A 21,284-nucleotide genomic window follows, 5' to 3' on the forward strand; every position below is an offset into this window, starting at 1 on the left:
TGAAGCATCGGAGCATTTGCACTGATTACAAGTACTCGGGCAAATGCTCGGTATCGGGACAACCCTACCAATAATAATGGAAAGTATATAGGAAAAAAACATAATAGTAAACAAGATCTCCCTTGTCTCATACTGAGGACTAAGGGTGGCTGCATGTAGCCCAATTTTGCAGCAGTTTGATAGTCCACTGTTAAGCCCCATACACCCGATCAGCTTTCTATCGGACAAAGCCGTGGAATTTTGTCCAAAGGGCATTGGCCACAAACTTGTTCTGCATACAGATGGCAAAACCTTGTCAGCCAACAAATACAAAACAACGTGGTTTTTCAGCTCTTTAGCGCCACCCTTTGGGCAACTTCTGCTAATGTTGTGCTATGGTTAGCATTGCTTCTGAGCATGTGCGTTTGTACTTTGGATTTTTTCCCGACGTACTTGTGTACACACAATCGAATAATCCGAAGGCACACATTTGTTGTCGGAAAATTTTGAAAGCATGCTATCCAACATTTGTTGTCGGAAAATCCGAAATAATTGTCGGATAGAGCATACAAACGGTCAGATTTTCCAACAAAACCCTGCCATCACACATTTGTTGTCGGAAAATCCGATCGTGTGTACGAGGCGTAAGAGTGGAGGTTTTCTGAAAGGATTGGGGGCGATGATAAACACGTCTCACCATTGGTCTGTATTGCACATGGAGATCTCGTTGCAGTAAGGCTGACCAGTGAAACATGGGAAGAAAGTCTTCACTTCACTTGCTAGCCGTGTTGTCACTATGCAGGAGATTCAAGAAGGTTTAGCAGCAAATGAGCTTAAAATAGGCCCTCGCTGACCTCTATATCTGTAGACACTGTAGAGAAATTAATCCTCAAAGTTCAAAAGAGATACCGTAAAGTCATTCAAGTCTAGTTTCCACACTCTGTTCCCAATTTTTTTCAGTGTACCTGCTTTTGGTTTACATTAAAGATTAATAGCTAGATTCACATAGAGTTAGGCCGGCGTATCAGTAGATACGCCGACCTAACTCGGAATCTGCGCCGACCTAAGTTTAAGTGTATTCTTAAACAGAGATACACTTAAACCTATCTAAGATACGACGGCTTGCGCCGTCCTATCTTAGGGTGCAATATTTAGGCTGGCCGCTAGGTGGCGCTTCCATTGCGGTCGGCGTAGAATATGTAAATCACTAGATACGCCTATTCACGAACGTACGTCCGCCCATCGCAGTAAAGATACACCGTTTGCGTAAGAGATAGGCCGCCTAAAGATAAACATGCCCCCTAGGTGGCGTAGCCAATGTTAAGTATGGCTGTCGTTCCCGCGTCGAAATTTGAAAATTTTACGTCGTTTGCGTAAGTCGTCCATGAATAGGGATTTACGTCCACGTCTAGATCAATAGGACCGTGCGGCGTACTTAGCCGCAATGCACACTGGGATATGTAGGTGGACGGCGCATGCGCCGTTCCAAAGAACCGTCAATCACATCAGGTCAACCCGAATTAGCATAAAACACGCCCCCTCAGCCTATTTTGAATTGGGCGCGCTTACGCCCGCCGCATTTACGCTACGCCGCCGTAACTTAGCAGGTAAGTACTTTGTGAATCAGGTACTTGTCTTGCTAACTTACGGTGGCGTAGTGTAAACACGCTACACTACGCCGCCGCAAAGTTAGGACGGGCTATGTGAATCTAGCCCTAAGAGTTTCCAAGATGACTTAAATAAATAAAAAATGTCTCAAAAAATTTGAAGCAGTTTGGTTACCTTGGACGGCCTAGGTGCTGGGGGTGTCATTATCTGCTGCTAGGAGTGGCCTTTCCCCTCCCCCCCCCCTTTTTTTTCTCATTCCCCCCCCCCTTTTTTATTTTTTTTATTTTTTTGTTTTGTTGTGATCTGCCTCAACCTGATGTCCTGAAGGGGTATTGAATACAGTCAGTGTGTCTATAAAGGCAAAACTTTTTTTTTTTTTTTTTTCATTTTGGATAGCATAAGGGTGGTCAGTTTATTTTTTGCACCCTGTGTTCAATTGGGGAGGTTTCCCTATACTTTCTGTTGCATAGCCAAAAAAAGAGTCGGACAATCCCTCTAATGTGAAAGAATACCAGGGTCACCAGAACTAGTGTCCTCATTGGAAGATTTCTCTTCTATTCCTGTTATGATGTCCTCCCAAAATATGGGATTTTCTTTTACTTTCACTTTCAATGATGACCGTAAACAGGATGGCGGGGTGGGCACAGACAGTAATAAAACCTGACAAGATTTCTAATCTCTCTCCACTCTATCCAAATATCCAAAACTAAAAGATAAAAAGTCCCTTTAGTGACTCTTTAATAACATCTCTACTAGACTTGATGGTTCATTTAGAAGAAGCCCCCGACAAATGTTTTTTCTTCCACCTCATGCAGTTGGCTTCCTGCCATTCTCAGCATTTTTTCTTTAATACAACACTGAAACACTCATGGTGTAGTAAGTGATCGGAATCTATTGCCTCGTTTCCACTGAGCGGATCGGTTCGGTACGGTACGCTTTTTTGGGTGTTTCCATTATGAAAGCGTGCCATAAAAGCGAACCGTACCGGACCATTCTGGGTCCTGCTTCAGATGTGGGGCCATAGAGAATAGAACGGTTCCACTAGGGCGGACCTACAAATACATCTCACTGATTGGTGGATGTGCTAGGCTTTTTTTCTAAACCTTGCATGGTCCCGGATGGTCCGATTTGCAGTGGAAATGCTCTGCAGAATAGACCGGACCATTCTAACCCGTTCCATTCTAAGCGACCCGAACCGATCCGCTCAGTGGAAACGAGGCATAAGTGTCAGCTGCTACAGAAGCAGGCCAAACTATACAAAGGATTGTCCTAACTTCTTTTTTTTTTTCTACTTCTTCTTCTTCTTCTTAAAATAAAGTTACACTTTCATGAGATAAAATGCATAATGTAAAAGCAACTATTGAGAACCCATTTGTATTTTCTTGTAAAAAATATGCAAGCTTTGAAACCAAAAACTTTGCAAAAGCAATGTCGTAATTTGTATCATTATTATTTATTGTTTTCAGTTGATAAGCGATGGCAGTGCAGTATATGCAGAGGCATTATGGGACCATGTGACTATGGATGATCAAGAGCTGGCCTTTAAAGCGGGAGATGTTATACGGGTCCTTGAGGCCTCGAATAAGGACTGGTGGTGGGGTCGAATTCGAGACACAGAGGCTTGGTTTCCAGCAAGTTTTGTCAGGGTAAGTCTTGTGTACTATTTATTTTATTTATTTATTTCAGGTAGTTATATAGCACCATCAATTTATGCAGCGCTTTACATTCACAGCATTCCCTGACCTCAATGAGCTTAAAAGGTCCCTATAACTCGCATACTAGAGCCAATTTAGACAGGATCCAATTAACCTTCCAGCATGTCTTTGAAGATTCTGAGGAAACTGGAGTAACTGGAGGAAACCCACACAAGCACAGGAAGAACATGCAAATTCTAGGCAGGTAGTGTCATGGTTGGAATTCGAACCAGCGGCCCTTTTGCTGCTAGGCGAAAGGGCTAACCACTACACCGTACGCCCACAAAACATCTTGTCCTTGGGTGTACTGTACTTATAGATTTATTTTGTCTAATGGTTTGTAGTGTGGCCATTTTTTTTCGTTTTTGGTTTGGGTAAAGAATCCTTTAGGTTAATATTACGGTCTTTCATTCTTTTGGGGAGATTTCCTTCAGTTGCTGTGAAACCGTGATCAGGTGTGCAGATGGCAATAAAAAGCTGATGGGGTTCTAAACGTTCTCTACTGTCCAATACAAAATATTCTATTTTGAAGCTTAGTCCTTGGTGGGCTGTATCATTTATGGACTCATCAATATAGAGCTGCATTCCTCCTTCGGCGTTCTTTATAATATGAAACAAATATTCCTGCTTAGACCCACTCACAAGATAGGTAAAAGCAAAAATAAGCTGGGTGATTTACACCATGTATAAGAAAAGTATAACTGTTTGGGTTTATATAATTTACAGTTTTTCAATTGTTTTGTCTATTTAATATATGTTTGTGTAAAAAAACAAAAGGATTACGGTAACCGCTTCCAGGCCAGCCGCTGCAGTTATACTGCATCAGGCTGGCCCCCCCTGCACGAGCTGTCGTAGCTGTATGTTGTCTCTTTAAGATGGCTGCGGCGGCACGCGTGCCTGAAGTGTGTCCCCGGCGGTCACGATGACCGCCAGGCACCCGCGATTGCTCGTTGTAGAACAAAACCTGGGTGGGTGTGTGTGTGTAAACACACAAATCCCAGTTCTCTTAGGGCCGAGGAGACCGATTGTGTGTTCATACTATGTATGAACACCGATCAATCACCTCCCCTAGTCAGTCTCATCCCCCCTACAGTTAGAACACACCATAGGGAACACAGTTAACCCCTTGATCACACCCTAGTGTTAACCCCTTCCCTGCCAATGTCATTTATACAGAAATACGTGCATTTTTATAGCACTGATCGCTGTATAAATGACACTGGTCCCAAAAATGTGTCAAAAGTGTCCGATGCAATATCGCAGTCTCAATAAAAATTGCAGATCGCCACCCTTACTAGTAAAAATAATAAAAATGGCATAAATCTATTCCCTATTTTGTAAACGCTATGCAAACCAATCAATATACGCTATTTGCACTTTTTTTTTTATTACAAAAAATATGTAGAATACATATCGGCCTAAACTTTAAAAAAAATGGGGCTATTTGTTACAGAAAAAAAGTACAAAATATTGTGAGGAAAAAAACACTGTTTGAAAAAATATGATTTTTAAAGTCCATCTACAACGTTTTGTGCATTATTATTCTAGCTGCGAGTAAATCAAGAAGATGTTTCTGAAAACTCAGGCAGTCTACATGATGAAGAACATGACACTGATGTTGGCAAATTTCGCCTCAAGAGTCCTGAGAACAAGGACCAAATGAGGGCAAATGTCATCCGTGAGATCATGAACACTGAGAGGGTCTACATCAAACATTTGAAAGACATCTGTGAGGTGCGTTTTTAAAGTCTCCTTAATTATATTTTCCCATAAAAGATTTCCAGTTACTTGTTACAGATGGTTTTATTTGTTAAAGTGGAGCTTCACTCTAAAGAGGACGTCCTCCTCCCCGTCCTTTTCTTCTCTTTAAACTTTTTTGGGGGGGATACTGAGTTTTTCTCGGGTACCTGCTCCCACTTCTGCTGGAATCACATAGGCCTCCAAAACACGTTCAGTCCATTAGGGCCCCACCTCTCAACTTACAGGACTTAAACGATCTGCTACTGGCGGCTTGGTGTCAGATACCACCGCATACCTTCAGAGTTCTAGTGGTATCCATGCCTCAAGAGGTCAGAGGTGTTTAAGCGGCATAATGGGATTGTTTTGGCAACAGAAAGGGGGACCTACTCAATATTGGGCGGGTGGTCATAACATTATGGCTGATCTGTGTATAGGGATGTAATAAGTAATTGCCGTAAAGTTCATCTTTAACCTCCCTGGCGGTATGATTCTTTCTGAAAAAACATGCTGAAAGCGGTACAATTATTTGCAAGGAAATTTGGTGTTTTATACTGTAGGCCTGTAATTTTTAGGAATAACTCACTTAAATCAGACCAAACAAGAATCTAATAGGCATCCCGGGTATGACATTTTTTTAAAAACAAAATTTTAAATTATAATATAATAAATAATTATAGCAAGTAATAATATAATTAAAATAAAAATGATTCAATAATGTAATCAACTCAAAATCACTGAAATTTGCTCAGTTGCAGAATTGTTGCTGTCATTATTATTTTTTTTTTATGACGAATTTCCCCGCAAATCGCTATCGCACAATTCTGCAAGTGATTATAATTTATTATTGCTGTTTTCTAGCTGATCTAAAACCATTTTTGACATAAAAAGACACTTTTGGTTGCTATGGACAATCTACAGTTTGCAGGCAGAAAGAACCGTTTTTATTATATAAAAGTACATGTAGGGCACTGGGCAGACCACTAGGGACAAGGGGTGTGTGTTTTTTTTACATACAGTACTGTAATCTATAAGATTACAGTATACTGTATGTATAGGGTTTGTTTACTTTTTTGAATTTGGCGCCGATCTCCGCTCCCGTGCGTCGTAACGTCGCAGGGAACGGAGATCGGCGGCACAGGAGGACGCTGTGTGAATCGAGCGAGGTCCCGCTCGCTCACACAGCGCTGTGACATCTCTGGATCCAGGAGAAGGTAAGCCAGCGCACGCTGCAGGCTCTGCATACCTACCCCGAGCATGACTCGGGGTTACCGATTTTGGTAGAAAAAATCAACCCCGAGTCACGCTCGGGGATACCGCCAGGAGGGTTAAATGCCATCTGCAGTACAAGTAAAGTCAATATTTGGAAATATAGCCGCCCTTATGTTTGGGCCTAATAATTGCTTTGATGTGTGATTTTTTTAGACAGCTGAGCTCTATTTTTTTTCCATCTTACATCAAGTGTTAATTGGCTAGGTTTTAGTAATTTTTACTTTTTCGCTCTTTCATTTTTATGGTTTTCAACAATTGACATGTAATTGGATCTTTTGGTATGGTCAAGAACAGGTGACTTTTCTCATAGTGTTTAGAGCTTGAGGCAAATCGCTAAATACACAAGTATATGTTCTAACTGACAAAAAGATTTGTATCTCCGTCTACTCAGTCCTGAGTTTGCACAGATCTGACACCTAGCCCAGTCTTGTTTGCAGAGAAGATGACCTGACTTTCCTCTGTTATAGTGAAGTAACATTTAGGCTTCATTTCCATGGACGTTTCTCCATGTTAGTCTATGGCCTCATGCCCACCATGACGTTTTTGAGCTGTAGATGGCTGAGCCGTTTTTAAGCTGCAAAAAAAAAACCAGGACCAGTGCGTTCTGAAGCTCCAGTGTTAGAGCTGTAAAAACGCCAGACGTTCAGAAACGCTACCGCGGCGTTTTTGAGCTCCAGCTCAAAAAATAAATAAACACGGACAGGCATTTTTAAGCTGTAAAAAAGGCTAAAAAAAGTGGCTGTAAAAACGTCCATGGAAATGAAGCCTTACAGGCCTTGTCCCTTTTCTGTGACTGAACAGTGATGGGAGAAGCTGCAGATTGTGAAGCTTATATTTCTTTGTCCTTATCCTCATGCCCCTTCTTAGCCCATAAGAACTCTGAAATAGCTGACTGTCTCCTCTTAGTCTGCACTTTACTGTATAGACACTGCAATAATCTGATACTATGTCTAATTCTGGTTCTTTCACTGCTTGCATTTAATATACATTACATTTAATATATCAAGTAATACAGCGTTGCATTAATTTGTGACATTTATTTCTTATGGCTGAAGTTTAGTGTTAAACCAGGAACTATTTTAATTGTACTGTATGTAGCTCTTATCTAGACTTTGACAATAGAGCCCACACAAGGTAAGCACTGCTCTACAACTCTATGGATGCTCAGTAGCTTCAACTTGCTCCACTTGGCCTTAATGGAGTCAGAGTGCCATAGGTAGCATATGGCAGGCCAAAATTTCACCAAATCCTTTCATCCTTCATTGCAGGGCTACATCAAGCAGTGTCGAAAGCACACCAGCATGTTTACCGAAGCACAGCTCAAGATTATTTTTGGTAACATTGAAGAAGTTTACAAGTTTCAGAAGGCATTCTACAAGAATCTAGAAAAACAGTACAACAAAGAGGAACCTCACCTGAGTGAAATTGGTGATTGCTTCCTAGAAAATGTGAGTTTGTGTAAAGCTCTATTCACGCACACACACACACACACACACACGCATATATATATATATATATATATATATATATATATATATATATATATATATATATATATAAAGGCCAGTGTGGTGGCCTGAGTTTATGGGAGGAGCCCGGAGGGTATTTAAGCAGCCCACTCACACATGCTCTTTGTCAGTTTAGTGTGCGGTACTACACGTCACTGGGCCGACTCTTCCCAGCTCACCTCATGTCCGTGAGTCGACACCCTCCCACCCTTCCCTTTTTCAGGGCACTTCACAGCATAACCTTCTTCAATTAACTACCCATTACTTACCTTGGGTATGCCCCCTTTTCTTGGCATACTGACCAGACCACCAAGGCACACTTCAGGTCTATTTATGTTGTAAGTCTTGTCGCGTGTTTATGTGATCCACATCACTCTCGGTCAGAGGGTAACGACCATAAATATATATATATATATATATATATATATATATATATATATATATATATATATATATATATATATATATATATATATATATATATATAAATAAATGTTATACCTTGCTTGGGCCAAAGTGGTTTATGAGGTGACATTTACATTGGTTAGGTTACAACAGGTCCCCACATTTGAGGTCTTGTGCATGCTGACTTCATACCACCTTGGGTTTTGCATTGGACATTACTAGACAATTATAACTTCATATGGGTAATTTGACTATTTGATTCAGTTGCTAGAGGCCTGAATTACAGGACATAGATGGCAAAAAACAGGTTGCTGGTGCTCCTACTTCCAAATCTGGACATGCAAGCAACTGCAACAGGGGGCACTGATGAGCGTTTGGAGCGATGTATCTTCACACCTTCTACACACCACTTTGACTACTCATATGCAGCCTTTGAGCTATTTTTTTTTTTTAAATGGAGTGCGTTTGTATTAAATGCTAAGTTCCCTTTTTTTTTTTTTTCATTCTACACAAGCTTGCCTCACTCTCTTCATAGCTGTTATAAAACACTGCTCGATTTGCTTCTGCCTTCCTATCCTGGACAGACTTTAGGACATGATGCAGGAAGGAGTTTGCCAGCTAAAGGTAGATTATGCAGGGTGTGTGCTAATGAGATCAGCTGGTCAGCTTCTTCCTGTGTCATGACCTAAAGTCTGTCCAGAAAGTAAGGCAGAAGTAATGGAGCAGTGTTTTAAAACTGCTATGAAGATCGAAGTAAACCTTGGTAGAATTGATGGAAAGTTGATTTATTTTTGCAAAATAAGTACATCAATGCTCTATTGGTACACAAGGGAGCTGGAATTTAGAAACAAAAGGTGAACTTCGCCTTTAAGGTTTAGTGAAAAGTGAAATAAAGGAAAGACAACCACACTGCTGCAATGACACAAGGCTAACCACTGTGCTTCTTTTCATTTGCAGCAAGATGGGTTTTCGGTCTACTCTGAGTACTGTAACAATCACCCCAGTGCCTGCCTGGAGCTCTCCAATCTGATGAAGCAGAGCAAGTACAGACACTTCTTCGAGGCCTGTCGTCTGTTACAGCAAATGATCGATATAGCTATTGACGGTTTCCTGCTGACTCCAGTCCAGAAGATCTGCAAGTACCCATTGCAGCTAGCCGAGCTATTAAAATACACAACACAAGATCACAGGTGGGCACTTATTTGCTTAATCAAACCAGAAAATCCTAACTTCATGCACTATTTTTAGCACATTGCAGTGGAAAGAGGCCATGGCACAGTGCCAGGGTCACATAATGTATGAGATTGGTGAATCTAAACATAACATTATGGGGAAAAAAAAATACAAAACGAAAACTATAATAGTGCTCTTTTTTTTTTAATGAAAAATGGTTTGCACTGATGTTTTATTACTATTTGTGTACATTCAGACTTGTATCAAAGTCTTTCTCCTAATTATTACTACTCCCGAAATCTCTATTCTATGTTATACACCATACTATTTGGATACATTCTATAATATACTGAACTATTTATATAACATCCTGCTCCAAAAAAAAACATTTATTACAAGTTACACCCATGACACAAGATTTTCAGAGCATTGTGGTGTTTCTAATGGGACAGCATATTCCAAGTAATTTTTTTTCTTAGACATCGTACAAAGCAATCTGTACATCACGATCAGGAAAGGAGATAAGACACTGTCTATTCAACTTTGCTTGAATAAAGCATAAGCTATTTAGCTCTGTAAACAGCCAGTGAGACTACTCTTGCAAACATAAAGAAAACAGATGGGTGCCACCTGCTGCTTGCAGCCTACTTTATTTCTAAATTACCTTTTAACATGCTCCTTAAAGTGGAGTTCCACCCATAAATATAACATTACATCAGTAGTTTTAAAAAAATGTCATTAGTCCTTTACAAAAAAAAAATTTTTTTTTTTAGATGCCTTCAAAGTGTTGTTGCTAGGCAGAATAGTTAATCTTCCCACTTCCTGCACCTAGGTGCTTAATGCTTCCTAACCTACACCGCACAGACTCCTGGGAATGTAGTGGGTGTAACTTTCCAGGAGTCTGTGCACTCCTCAGTCTCAAAGAATCATGTGACTTGGACAGCACAGGTGCTGAAACCTGATCTGACACTGCTTGTGCAGCACTGAGAATGTGCGAGGTCTGCAAGGCTGAAATCCAGGAAGTCATACAGTCTGGCTTCATGATGCCCACACTTAAGATGGCCCCAGTCAATTTCTATTTTATAAAGTGTCTAAATGCTGTAGTCACAAGACTGCTATATACTGCTGATGAGAAAAGGTATTTGGCAGTTTAGATTTACTAAAACAATTGCATTTCCATGTTCTGTAGGAGACCAGATATAGTGAATGCAGGGTCATGGGTTTAGTAACACTTTAAGCCACTCAATGTTGACACTGGAGGAGGCCATTTCTGCCAGAGAAAGGTAGGCGAGTACCTGTAGGTGGAAGTTGTTCTAGGCTTTTTACTATGCTTTTGGCAGCTAAACAAAGTGGTGGAGGAGCGAAGGGAAGTATATACAGTAAAACCTTGGTTTGCGAGCATAATTCGTTCTAGAAACATGCTTGTAATCCAAAGCACTTGTATATCAAAGCATTTTTTTTACAGGGTATAAAAGAGAAAAGAGGCACCTCTAAGAGTAGCAATACATTGCTAAATGTTGTACCTTCATTTAAATGTAACCATATTGCTAAACTTAGAGGCTCCTCTTTTTTCTTTTTTTATACTCCGTTGTGACATGACGCTACTCTTATATCAAGACATCGCTTGTATATAAAGGCAAATTTATTAAAACATTTTGCTTGTCTTGCAAAACGCTCTCAATCCAAGGTTTTACTGTACTGCTGGGGAGTTCTGTATTTAAGTGAATCTTTTGCTTTTCCCTGTATGATGAATGCACAGGTTTATTTTACACTTGTGTGCTTGGTGCTTCTGAGCCTAGTGTATAGTTATACATTTCCGAGAGACAGTAATTCCCCCTGATGGACATGGTTGTCATCACTCATCAACTTTTTGCTCAGCACTGCTGTCATCTTAGATGATGCCTGGTATATGTGAACAGTGATTAGAGACGATTAGCGTCTCTGCGAAGAAAAAAAAATCTAGCTGGATGGCCTTGTGTTGAATTGCTTCTCAGTGGAAAACATCTGTATGGACAGTGCTGTTTGTGACAGGCTATGACATGATTTGGCGAGAGGACTGGAGACAGGCAGCAATAGAATATTCTACTTTGCACATTTTCATTACCCCCTATAAAGATGAATTTAAATTGCAGAGGAAAACATCTGCAGCCCCATAGACTGGCTTTGTTGTGCCTCTCACATGCCCAAGCCGTTTCTCATCCCCAAGTACAAGCTGTCAATGTTCACCCTTGAATCGAGACATTCATCTAGCTTGGCTTCCAACGTTGTTTTGATGTCTTTCGTTCTCATTGCTCCCTTAATTCCACAACATATTCTTAATTTCTATCCCTCTTATCAGCCCATGGTGCTCGGTGTATCCTGTGACCGCGGACTTCCCTCCATCGGAGTTAATGGATTTTCCTCTCGCTGACACAATGGGGGTAGTGTTGGAGAAATTTGGAGCTTGGTGGGGGAACAGTGGATAGGATCAGCCAGTGTGATGGCTGTAAAATAGAGAATTCTTTCAATGCAGGGAGAGGGTACAGTGTTCCTGACCCTAAACTTAAAGAATGTGCTTGCAGGAAGACATTCAGAGGCAGAGAGACCAAGTCATTCCTATTATAATCAGATGCATAGTTACAATTTGAAAATGGAACAATGATCCAGTGGCTGTAATGAAATGTGCATGACATTTTTATAATAGCCCTCAGTAGAATGTGTTTATATTTGTTTTGCTAACCAATTTTTAAATTAGGGATGGAATGTTCTCTATATTGCTCAAGACCACAGAAAATAAATATGCAGAATGGGCTTGATGACACGCTAATATTAAAGTTATACATAAGACAGATATCAAAGCCACTGAGGTTATGTAAAAAGAGAAATGAGAAATTAGGCTTTTTTTTTTGGATAGAGTATTGTCGCGTACACACGATCGGAAATTCCGACAAAAAAAAATGTGGATTTTTTTTTTTTTTCGACGGAATGTTGGCTCAAACTTGTGCTGCATACACACTGTCACAAAAAATTCCAACTGTCAAGAATGCCGTGACGTACAACAATGCGACGAGCTGAGTAAAATTATTCAGCGCACGCCTCGAATTGATTCCGAGCATGCATGGTTTTTTTACGCGGCGGCATTGCATACAGACAATCGGAATTTCTGGCAAGAACTTTTCTTGTCGAAAAAATAGAAAACCAGCTCTCAAATTTTTGCTGTCGGAAATTCCGACAGAAAAAGTCAGATTGAGCCTACACACGGTCGGAATTGAACGCAGCATAACAGAGGGCCGTAGCCCCTGTCAGTTTATTTTTTGCCATCCGAGCCCCTTTAGGGTGATCTCCCTTCATTTTCTGTCCAATAGTCAAAACAGGAAGTGAGAAATCCCTGCAAATTATGGAATTCCTTGGGCATTACAGATTGCCAGGATTAGTGTACCTATTGGAAGATTTCCCCTCTATTACTCTTCTGGGGACAACCCAGAATTTGGGATTTTCTTATACTTTCACTTTAAATGATAATGGTAAACAGAACAATTACAGAGGGTGACTCTTCCTAGCGGGGGCACTGATGGCAATAAATACTGACTGGTGTTCTAATCTCTCTCCGCTCTATCCACAACTAAAAAAAAAAAGTTTTGCTTTTAGTTATACTTTAATTGAAAAAGCTGAAGTTAGAAACTTTGGCTACCATACACAGCTGCACCATATTTTGCACTCCAGATTTAGGCTGGGTTCACACTACTACACTACTTTCATCCTACTTTGCTCTGTGTTCAATGTTTCCCTATGAGAGCGTCTTGTAGCGTCCTACACAAGTCGGTCCGACTTTGAAAATGCTCCCTGTACTACTTTTGGTCCTACATTGATCCTACTTCAGGCCCATTGAATATCATTGAAGTCGGACCAAAGTAGTATCCTGTTCATGAAAGTAGGATGGATGTAGGACCAATGTAGGATAAATGTAGGACCAATGTAGCAAAGCAAAGTAGGATGAAAGTAGTGTAGTAGTGTGAACCCAGCCTTAGTAAATCAACCCCAATGTATTGTCTCCTCCTCACTAGTGGGAAAGTGTTTCACAGTGGAAAAATAACACACGGGAGGGCTACAGATTGAATGATCAATGTGATCGGGATCCAGTTCCCCTGGGTCCCGATCGTTCGTAGACAACCCAGCCTGTCCAGACAGCCTGATCTTAGTCCTGGGAGTACTCAAGCATGATCCCAGCACAAACACAAGAACTAATATATGCGGTACCCAGATTTAAAGCCCACTTTCTGGATGCAGCAGTGTTGTATTACTTGGTTATAAATGGGTTAAACCCCTTCCCACCATCGCAACCTTTAAAAAAAAAAAATTAAATCCTGCAATCACTGGTAATTGATGGCTATTTAAGGCCCCCTAACTCCACCTTATATCTGCCAATTCCCCCTTTCCTGCTATGTTTACAAACATCCAGCCCATTCCTCAATCATGAAGGGGAAGGCTCCTCAATTATGAATGGACTAAATGTTTACTTGTAACTCTGCTAGTGTTTACACATGTAATGGCTGGGATTGGTATGCAGGGATCAAAAGGTACAGAGTCACTCTGATCACAGTTCCATCTACGGCCATTTTCAAGCACATTGTTGTCTGAAGTGACATTTATAAACCACAATGAAGAAATACGTGTTCACTGCTCTGCCATTTTTTTTACAATCTGGCGGTAATTGAGATGGTTAAACGTATCAATCATTGACCTATACTTTTATATTGTAATTGTAATTCTAATCATCATATTTATAAAGATGAAAGCAGTTGATGTTTGGTATTTTATTTCAAGTTCTCTCTGTGTATCTTATGCCAACCTGTATAATAACAGATCTCATTTACCACAACGCAGCACACCTATTGGTCAGAGATTAATGCCTGTTTTTGTTGCAGGGATTACGGTAAAATAAAAGAAGCTTATGAAGCCATGAAAAATGTTGCCTGTTTAATTAATGAGCGGAAACGACGGCTGGAAAGCATAGACAAGATCGCCTGCTGGCAGGTCTCCATAGTGGGCTGGGAGGTGAGTAGTGAATGCAGCAGGGAACGTCTTCAGTGCTGGAATCTATTATTGGATTGATGAGTGGGGAGGAAAGGGCTGACTTGAAGTGAAACTTCTTACTGGCAGTTGTTGATTGTGAAACTTTACAGAAAAATCTAGCACACATTCACCTCTGATGGATAATTTGGTAACTTCTAAAAACTCCTCCTCCCACTTCTTTCTTTTATCAGTAGTGTTGATAGATATGTACACAGAAATAGTATTGTACCATCTCGTGTGTGTGTGTGTGTTCTCTCTTTCTCATTCTTCTTTTGCATTGTCCATGATATAAATAAAATGTCAATAAGCCAACATTACTGCTGATGTGGGTGTAAAGGAGCTGGCTAAAGAAAGCATTGTATCCATTTAAAGCCAAACTCCAAATGTGTCTATTGGAAAGGCTGTATAAACTGTATGTTGCATCAGTTGCATACAGTATACAGCGATGTGTTCGGCTGCAAGACGGGAACTTTCTGTCCTGCTTCTAGAACAAAATCTGGTCGGCCTGAGTGCTGCTCAGCCGTTCACAAGAAGCTTTGTATTTTCTGAATGAGTTGACTAAGGTGGAGATTGTGACATCATCTGCCCATCTCTCTTCATCAGCCAGTCAGAGAAAGCCTTGTATTGCTTCCTGTGCTGAGCTCATCTCCAACTAGATTTTTTTCTGAGAATGGGATGGCAAGTCGCTGTACTGCTCTTGGAACACAGTGCTATACTGTATGTAGCTGCTACGCTGTGCCTAGGGCTAGGGCAGCACTTTGCAAGGGGCAGCACAAAAAGAGTCCCCGCCGGCTTGCGCTACACTTTGTGTAGCGGCAGTCATATGAGGTTGACCGGGCCACAAGACAATGCGGTATGATAGGGATGGCACAGACACAAGGGACACTGACATGGTCTCCTATACCTGGCAGGTAGGTAGCAGGACTCTCCTGCAATCCTTTGCTTGTGTCAGTTATACATATTGAGGAATCTTAATTTTATTTGTTGATTGCTGATGAGAAAAATAAACAGATGAATTTATTTGTTCCTGCCCCCAATCCTTCCTGTGCTCGCTGCCGGGACCACATACCTTCATCACTGTGCTATATGTTTTCTGCAAAATTTGTGCTTAAAGTAGAACTATAGGCAACACTTTTTTTTTTTTTTTTTTTACCATTTTGGATTGAGTAAGGGATGGTTATAACCCCTGTTAATTTTTTTTTCTGCCATCCGTTCATTTCCCTTCATTTCCTTCCCCATAGCCAAACAGGAAGTGAGAGGAAATCTCTGCAGATTAAGGGAATCACCCCCCAAGGCCTTCAGAACTAGTGTCCCCACTGGAAAATTTAAGGGCAGGTTTTAAACAGGAAGGGGTGTGACCTTGACAGGAAGGATGGATCATATTTAAATTAGGGGTTGCACGAGTTTAGTCAGGCCTAGGGCAGCACAAAACCCAAATACACCACTGTGTAGCTGATGTTGCATACGGTTTATACAACGCTCGTGACATCCACCGATGCAAACTATTTTAAAGCAACAGCTTGAGTTCAGCTTTTACTTTTCCATCAATTACAAATGATTGAAATACCAGATATAAGGGGATTTCCTCTTTAAAGTTAACTTAATGAAGCAGAACACCTGTGTGATAAGCTTTAGATGGAAGCTGTCCTTTTCAGACTCCTGGCTCCATAGTACAAAGACACCAGAATCACACAGAACAATGTGGATTTGGTTTAGTTTTACAGTCAAAGACCTATGGGTTATTGGTCATAAAGGAAATTTCGGTCCCCTCTACAGCACATGCGTGTGATTGGAGTATCTCGCGAGCAATATCTGGGTGAGGGGGGGGGGGGGGGGCAGGTACACTTGTGCAATGAAAGAGCTCATTGTGAAGGGTGCTGATGTATAACAGAGCAAGGTAATCTAGAGAAAAGTAGGATAGTTGTCTATGGAAACCAGAATTCTTGCCTTGTTTCTCAGTGAATCTTACTGTAATTGAACTGCTTGGTACAGTTAAATTTGATGTATGGATCCATCGAGTTGTAGCAGAATTGGGCAGCATGTGGCCACTTTTGACTGTCGAACTTTTTTGCACAATTTTTATTTGGCTTCCTTTTATGGGTACTAGTACTTGGAAAGTTCTGACTGTCTGAACCAATGAAAAGTGAGTGGGACAGGGATTCCCCTCTTGATGTTTTAAAGCTTTTGGGCACCTTTTTAACGTGCATCCCTTTTAACAGTATTTTTCATCCAGTGCCACAAAGAGGGGTCCGGTGGCAAAATGATAAAAAAATTGCCCCAACAGTCTGATCAAAAAGTGATCCTGTGTTAACTCCTGTGTACAGGCAGGAGGGAAAGAGTTCAGCCCGCACCGTCTCCCGACTCTCTCCTCCTCTCTGCTGCTATCAGTACTCCCTGTTGCCAACCCAGAAAGCTGTTCAGGGTGCCCCCGTTTCCCCCACACGTTCTACCAACCAATTACTGTACTTTATCGGTTGCTAAGGACAGGTCAGGCTGTGCGCACTCCTTCCTGCCTGTACACAGGATTGCTTTCTTATCAGACTGTACAGCCCATATCTCCTACCACAGATCTGGAATTTATCTACAAAATATATTAATAGAGTTTTTGGAGGCACATGGGGCCAGATTCACGTAGAATCGCGGCGGCGTAACGTATCGTAGATACGTTACACCGCCGCAAGTTTTTATCGCAAGTGCCTGATTCACAAAGCACTTGCATGAAAACTTACGCCGGCGGCCTCCGGCGTAAGCCCGCGTAATTCAAAGGGGCGTGTGCCATTTAAATTAGGCGCGCTCCCGCACCGGACCTACTGCGCATGCTCCGTTTTAAAATTCCCGCCGTGCTTTGCGCGAAGTGACGTCATTTTTCCGAACGGCGACGTGCGTAGCGTACTTTCGTATTCCCGGACGTCTTGCGCAAAAACAAAACATTTTTAAATTTAGACGCGGGAACGACGGCCATACTTTATACAGCACATACGTGGGCTGTGTAAAGTTAGGGCAGCTAAAACGACGACTAACTTTGCGACGGGAAACTAGACTAGCAGCGACGTAGCGAACGCGAAAAAAACGTCGTGGATCACCGTAACTAATAATTTGCATACCCGACGCTGGTTTACGACGCGAACTCCCCCCAGTGGCGGCCGAGGTATTGCATCCTAAGATCCGACAGTGTAATTCAATTACACCTGTCGGATCTTAGGGGTAACTATGCGTCACTGATTCTATGAATCAGTCGCATAGTTAGGAAGACCCTAAAACAGAGATACGGCGGCGTATCAGGAGATACGCCGTCGTATCTCTTTTGTGAATCTGGGCCATGATTTGTAAAGGTGTTGAGTACCTGATGTGAATATTAGGTGTTTTGTGTAATGGTGGTCTGCCTCATGTTGGGCTGCATGATCAGCACAAGTACTCTTTAAATAATTCATATCAAGACAATAACCTGATCACACAGACATGCACTTGTTCCAGAACTTGGGGGGGGGGGGGGGGGGTGTATCTGGGGACTAAACCACTCCAGTGGCTTTCCTTTTTGTATGAGCTGATCTACTCATAGATGTTCAGCTTGACCTATGCTCCGGCTGTGCTTCCACATTCCGACTACAGTCCGCACATGCCAAGTTTAGTTACCGGGAGACATTCTTATCTTGAGCTTAGGAGAAAGGAATGGTCCACACATCAACAGCCTTTCAACTGCTTACTTGCAGAAGGTTAATTGCAGAACTTGCATGCTTACAGTCATCCTTTTCCTAGGATGAGGGCACATTCTAGGAAAGCGTAGCTAAGCAGCAACCCTAGCCATTGTGGGTTAACCAGGGACCTAAATCCCAACAAAAGTTATACATCTCTAAATAGGCCCTATTTTATTACATCTTCAATGGATTAGTCCCCACACTGCTTACCATGACCAAGAGAGAAACCCTATCCACCCTTCTATTGGCTTCCTTAATACTCAAACCAATATAGAGGGGACACCTACAGGTCACTTCGCAAAACAGAAGTTGCATATGGAGAACCAACCACTGGATTAGAAAAAACTCCTTTTTTATTGAAAAAAATTATATAAAATGGCCAATTCATCCAAGCACCAATAGTTAAAAACGGTGGACAACGTTGTGTTGCACACCCAACAGGGCCCCACATACACGGGTAATGCAGATAAACCTCTTGTGGTTAATCCCTAGTGTCGGACCTGGGGACAGGGCAAGGGGTCTGGGGTCCAAGACAATGTATGCCTAAAATAGGGTTAATGCACGATAAGGGCGCCTCTGACTCCACTCCACTATCCGCGGGATCATCCACTGTCCTGTGATCAGATTCGGGTAATAGGGAGAAAACACTAGAGATGGGCTACACTTTGAATCTGCATTCACATGTCCACCTATATAAGGACAGTCTCATAGCACCTTCGGTCTTTCACCATCAATTAATTGGCTGTGGGGCTTGTAATAATAATCTGATTTATGTCAGCCCACAGTCAGCAATTCCATTCTGCATTAATTGGAACACACTTGGCAAGCTCAAGTGTGATGTTGTCTGTGGACAATGGCAGCTGTACATAATTGCAAACTACTGTTTACCACCCCAAGGCAGACACTGCCAGGATGGTAAGAGTGGGTCTAAGATGACATTCCCTATTAGCCAACCAATGCTCACACACCAGCAATGCTTTATTCACCCAGCGTAACATCAGGTCGATTCGAGAAACAACCAGGAGGACTTTACCAACATATGAAACAGTACTCTAAAGGGTGTGAGGTTCATTTAAATGACAATTCTGGTAGCTGTGTTCCTCTTACTGATTGTGGGCTTATATAATCAGAATTTTGCTCTGAGCCCCATGGGTAATTGATGGTGCAAGACCGAAGGTGTTTTGAGACTGTCCTTATATAGGTGGCCATGTGAATGCGAATTCAAAGCATGCTGTGCTACAGCTCTCCTTGGATTTGGGGGGTTCAATATAGGGCCATCCCTACCCAGTGTAGCCCATCTCTAGCGTTTTATCCCTATTTCCAGAATCTGATCAAGGGACAGTGGATGATACTGATATAGTGGAATCTGAGGCACCCTTACGGTGCATTAACCCAATTTTAGGCATGCATTGTCCTGGACCCCAGGCCCCCTGCCTTGTCCCCAGGTCCGGCACTAGGGATTAACCACAAGAGGTTCATCTGCATAATGTGTGTGTTTGTGTGTGTGTGAGTGTGGGGCCCTGTTGTGTTTTAAACTAGTGGTGCTTGGATGAATTGGCCTTTTTATATATTTTTTTGCTAATCTGGTGAATTTTTTTTCTAGTTTCAAATCCCGTGGTGTGTTCTCCCTATGCAACTTCTGTTTTGCGAGGTGACCTGTAGGGGTCCCCTCCATATTGGTTTGTGGATTATTTAGGTACCCTGTCCAAAGGACGTATCAGGTTAACAAATAAAATGGACCCTACCTATTTTTTTATGTTGTGAGTTGCCCCCCCAATCACCTACATAGACAGTGTGTGTGGTATGTATGTATGTATGTATTACAGACACATACAGTGTTTACACATTGACGCGTAGTAGTCATTTTGGGAAAAACTGGGCACCCCTGTCCCTATCCTACAGCCGCACTTCCATTGTAGTAAAGTAGTTGCATTTAATAATTCCAGAGCTCCATAGTTGAAAGCTGTGTGTGGATAGAACTGGAATTTTTGTTTTCCCCAAACGTGATCCGTTCTTCTTATTTTAATGTAGGGACAAGACCTTTTGACCAGAAGCTCAGAGCTCATTTATTCAGGAGAACTGACAAAGATCTTCAAACAAGGCAAAAGCCAGCAAAGGACTTTCTTCCTCTTTGACCACCAGATGGTGTTCTGCAAAAAGGACTTGTTACGCAGAGACATTTTGTACTACAAGGGTCGAATAGACATGGATGAGATGGAGTTTACAGACGTTGAGGACGGAAAGGACAGGGACTTCAATCTGAACATTAAAAATGCTTTTAAAATGGTAAATAAAGAGACTGAAGAGGTCCATTTATTTTGTGCAAAGAAGCCAGAGGACAAACAGAGATGGCTGCAAGCATTTTTGGATGAGAGAAAGCGTGTCCAAGATGACATAGATATGGGTGAGTTCATCTGTTTGCATGTTAAAACTCAGTTTATGGGCAAATGTCATTGGCTAGAATCAAATACTGATTTCTGTATATATGTGCTCTTCTCTATACTGGATGGGGAACTCCTTATACGGGAAAGATAGACGAATCGTCCCCATTTCAAAGAGGGTTTATTTGATTGTTATCTTGACCAACACATTTCAAGGCTTTGGCCCCGTACACACGATAGAATCCATCCGCAGATAAATCCCAGCAAATGGGTTTCTGCGGATAGATCCTATGGTGTGTACACGCCAGCGGATCTGTTTCCGCGGAGAAATCTCCTCTGGGATGGATTCCAGCAGATCGGATATTTGCTGTGATGCACAACAAATCCATCTGCTGGAATCCATTCCAACGGATGGATCCGCTCGTCTGTACAGACTTACCGGATCCATTCGTCCAAAGGGATTCCCCGCACGCGTCGTAATGATTTGACGCATGCGTGGAATTCCTTATATGACAGCGTCGCGCCCGTCGCCGCGTCATAATAGCGGCGACGGCGCGACACGTCATCGGCAGAGGATTTCAGCGCGGATTTCAATGCGATGGTGTGTACACGCCATCGCATAGAAATCCTCTGAAATCCTCGAGAGGATTTATCCGCGGATACGGTCCGCTGGACCGTATCTGCGGATAAATCCTCTCGTGTGTATGGGGCCTTTAGTATATTGCCATAATCACGGCTATAAACACATTTTATAAAATAAACAATATTAGAACCATGTTT

At 41.9% G+C, this 21,284-nt stretch overlaps 1 protein-coding gene across 5 annotated transcripts in view; it reads left to right on the plus strand.

Moving 5' to 3' along the window:
* Nucleotides 1-21,284, plus strand: part of SPATA13 (spermatogenesis associated 13) — a 134,249-nt gene that overhangs the window by 86,221 nt on the left and 26,744 nt on the right. For all 5 annotated transcript variants that reach the window (XM_040340509.1, XM_040340510.1, XM_040340512.1 and 2 more), the window contains 6 exons: nt 3,054-3,233; nt 4,830-5,015; nt 7,559-7,738; nt 9,161-9,393; nt 14,281-14,410; nt 20,155-20,527. In XM_040340509.1, coding sequence (XP_040196443.1) covers nt 3,054-3,233; nt 4,830-5,015; nt 7,559-7,738; nt 9,161-9,393; nt 14,281-14,410; nt 20,155-20,527 — 1,282 coding nt within the window. The remainder of the gene's footprint in view (nt 1-3,053; nt 3,234-4,829; nt 5,016-7,558; nt 7,739-9,160; nt 9,394-14,280; nt 14,411-20,154; nt 20,528-21,284) is intronic.

Source organism: Rana temporaria, chromosome 2 (assembly GCF_905171775.1).
Source record: "Rana temporaria chromosome 2, aRanTem1.1, whole genome shotgun sequence".
Lineage (NCBI taxonomy): Eukaryota > Metazoa > Chordata > Amphibia > Anura > Ranidae > Rana > Rana temporaria.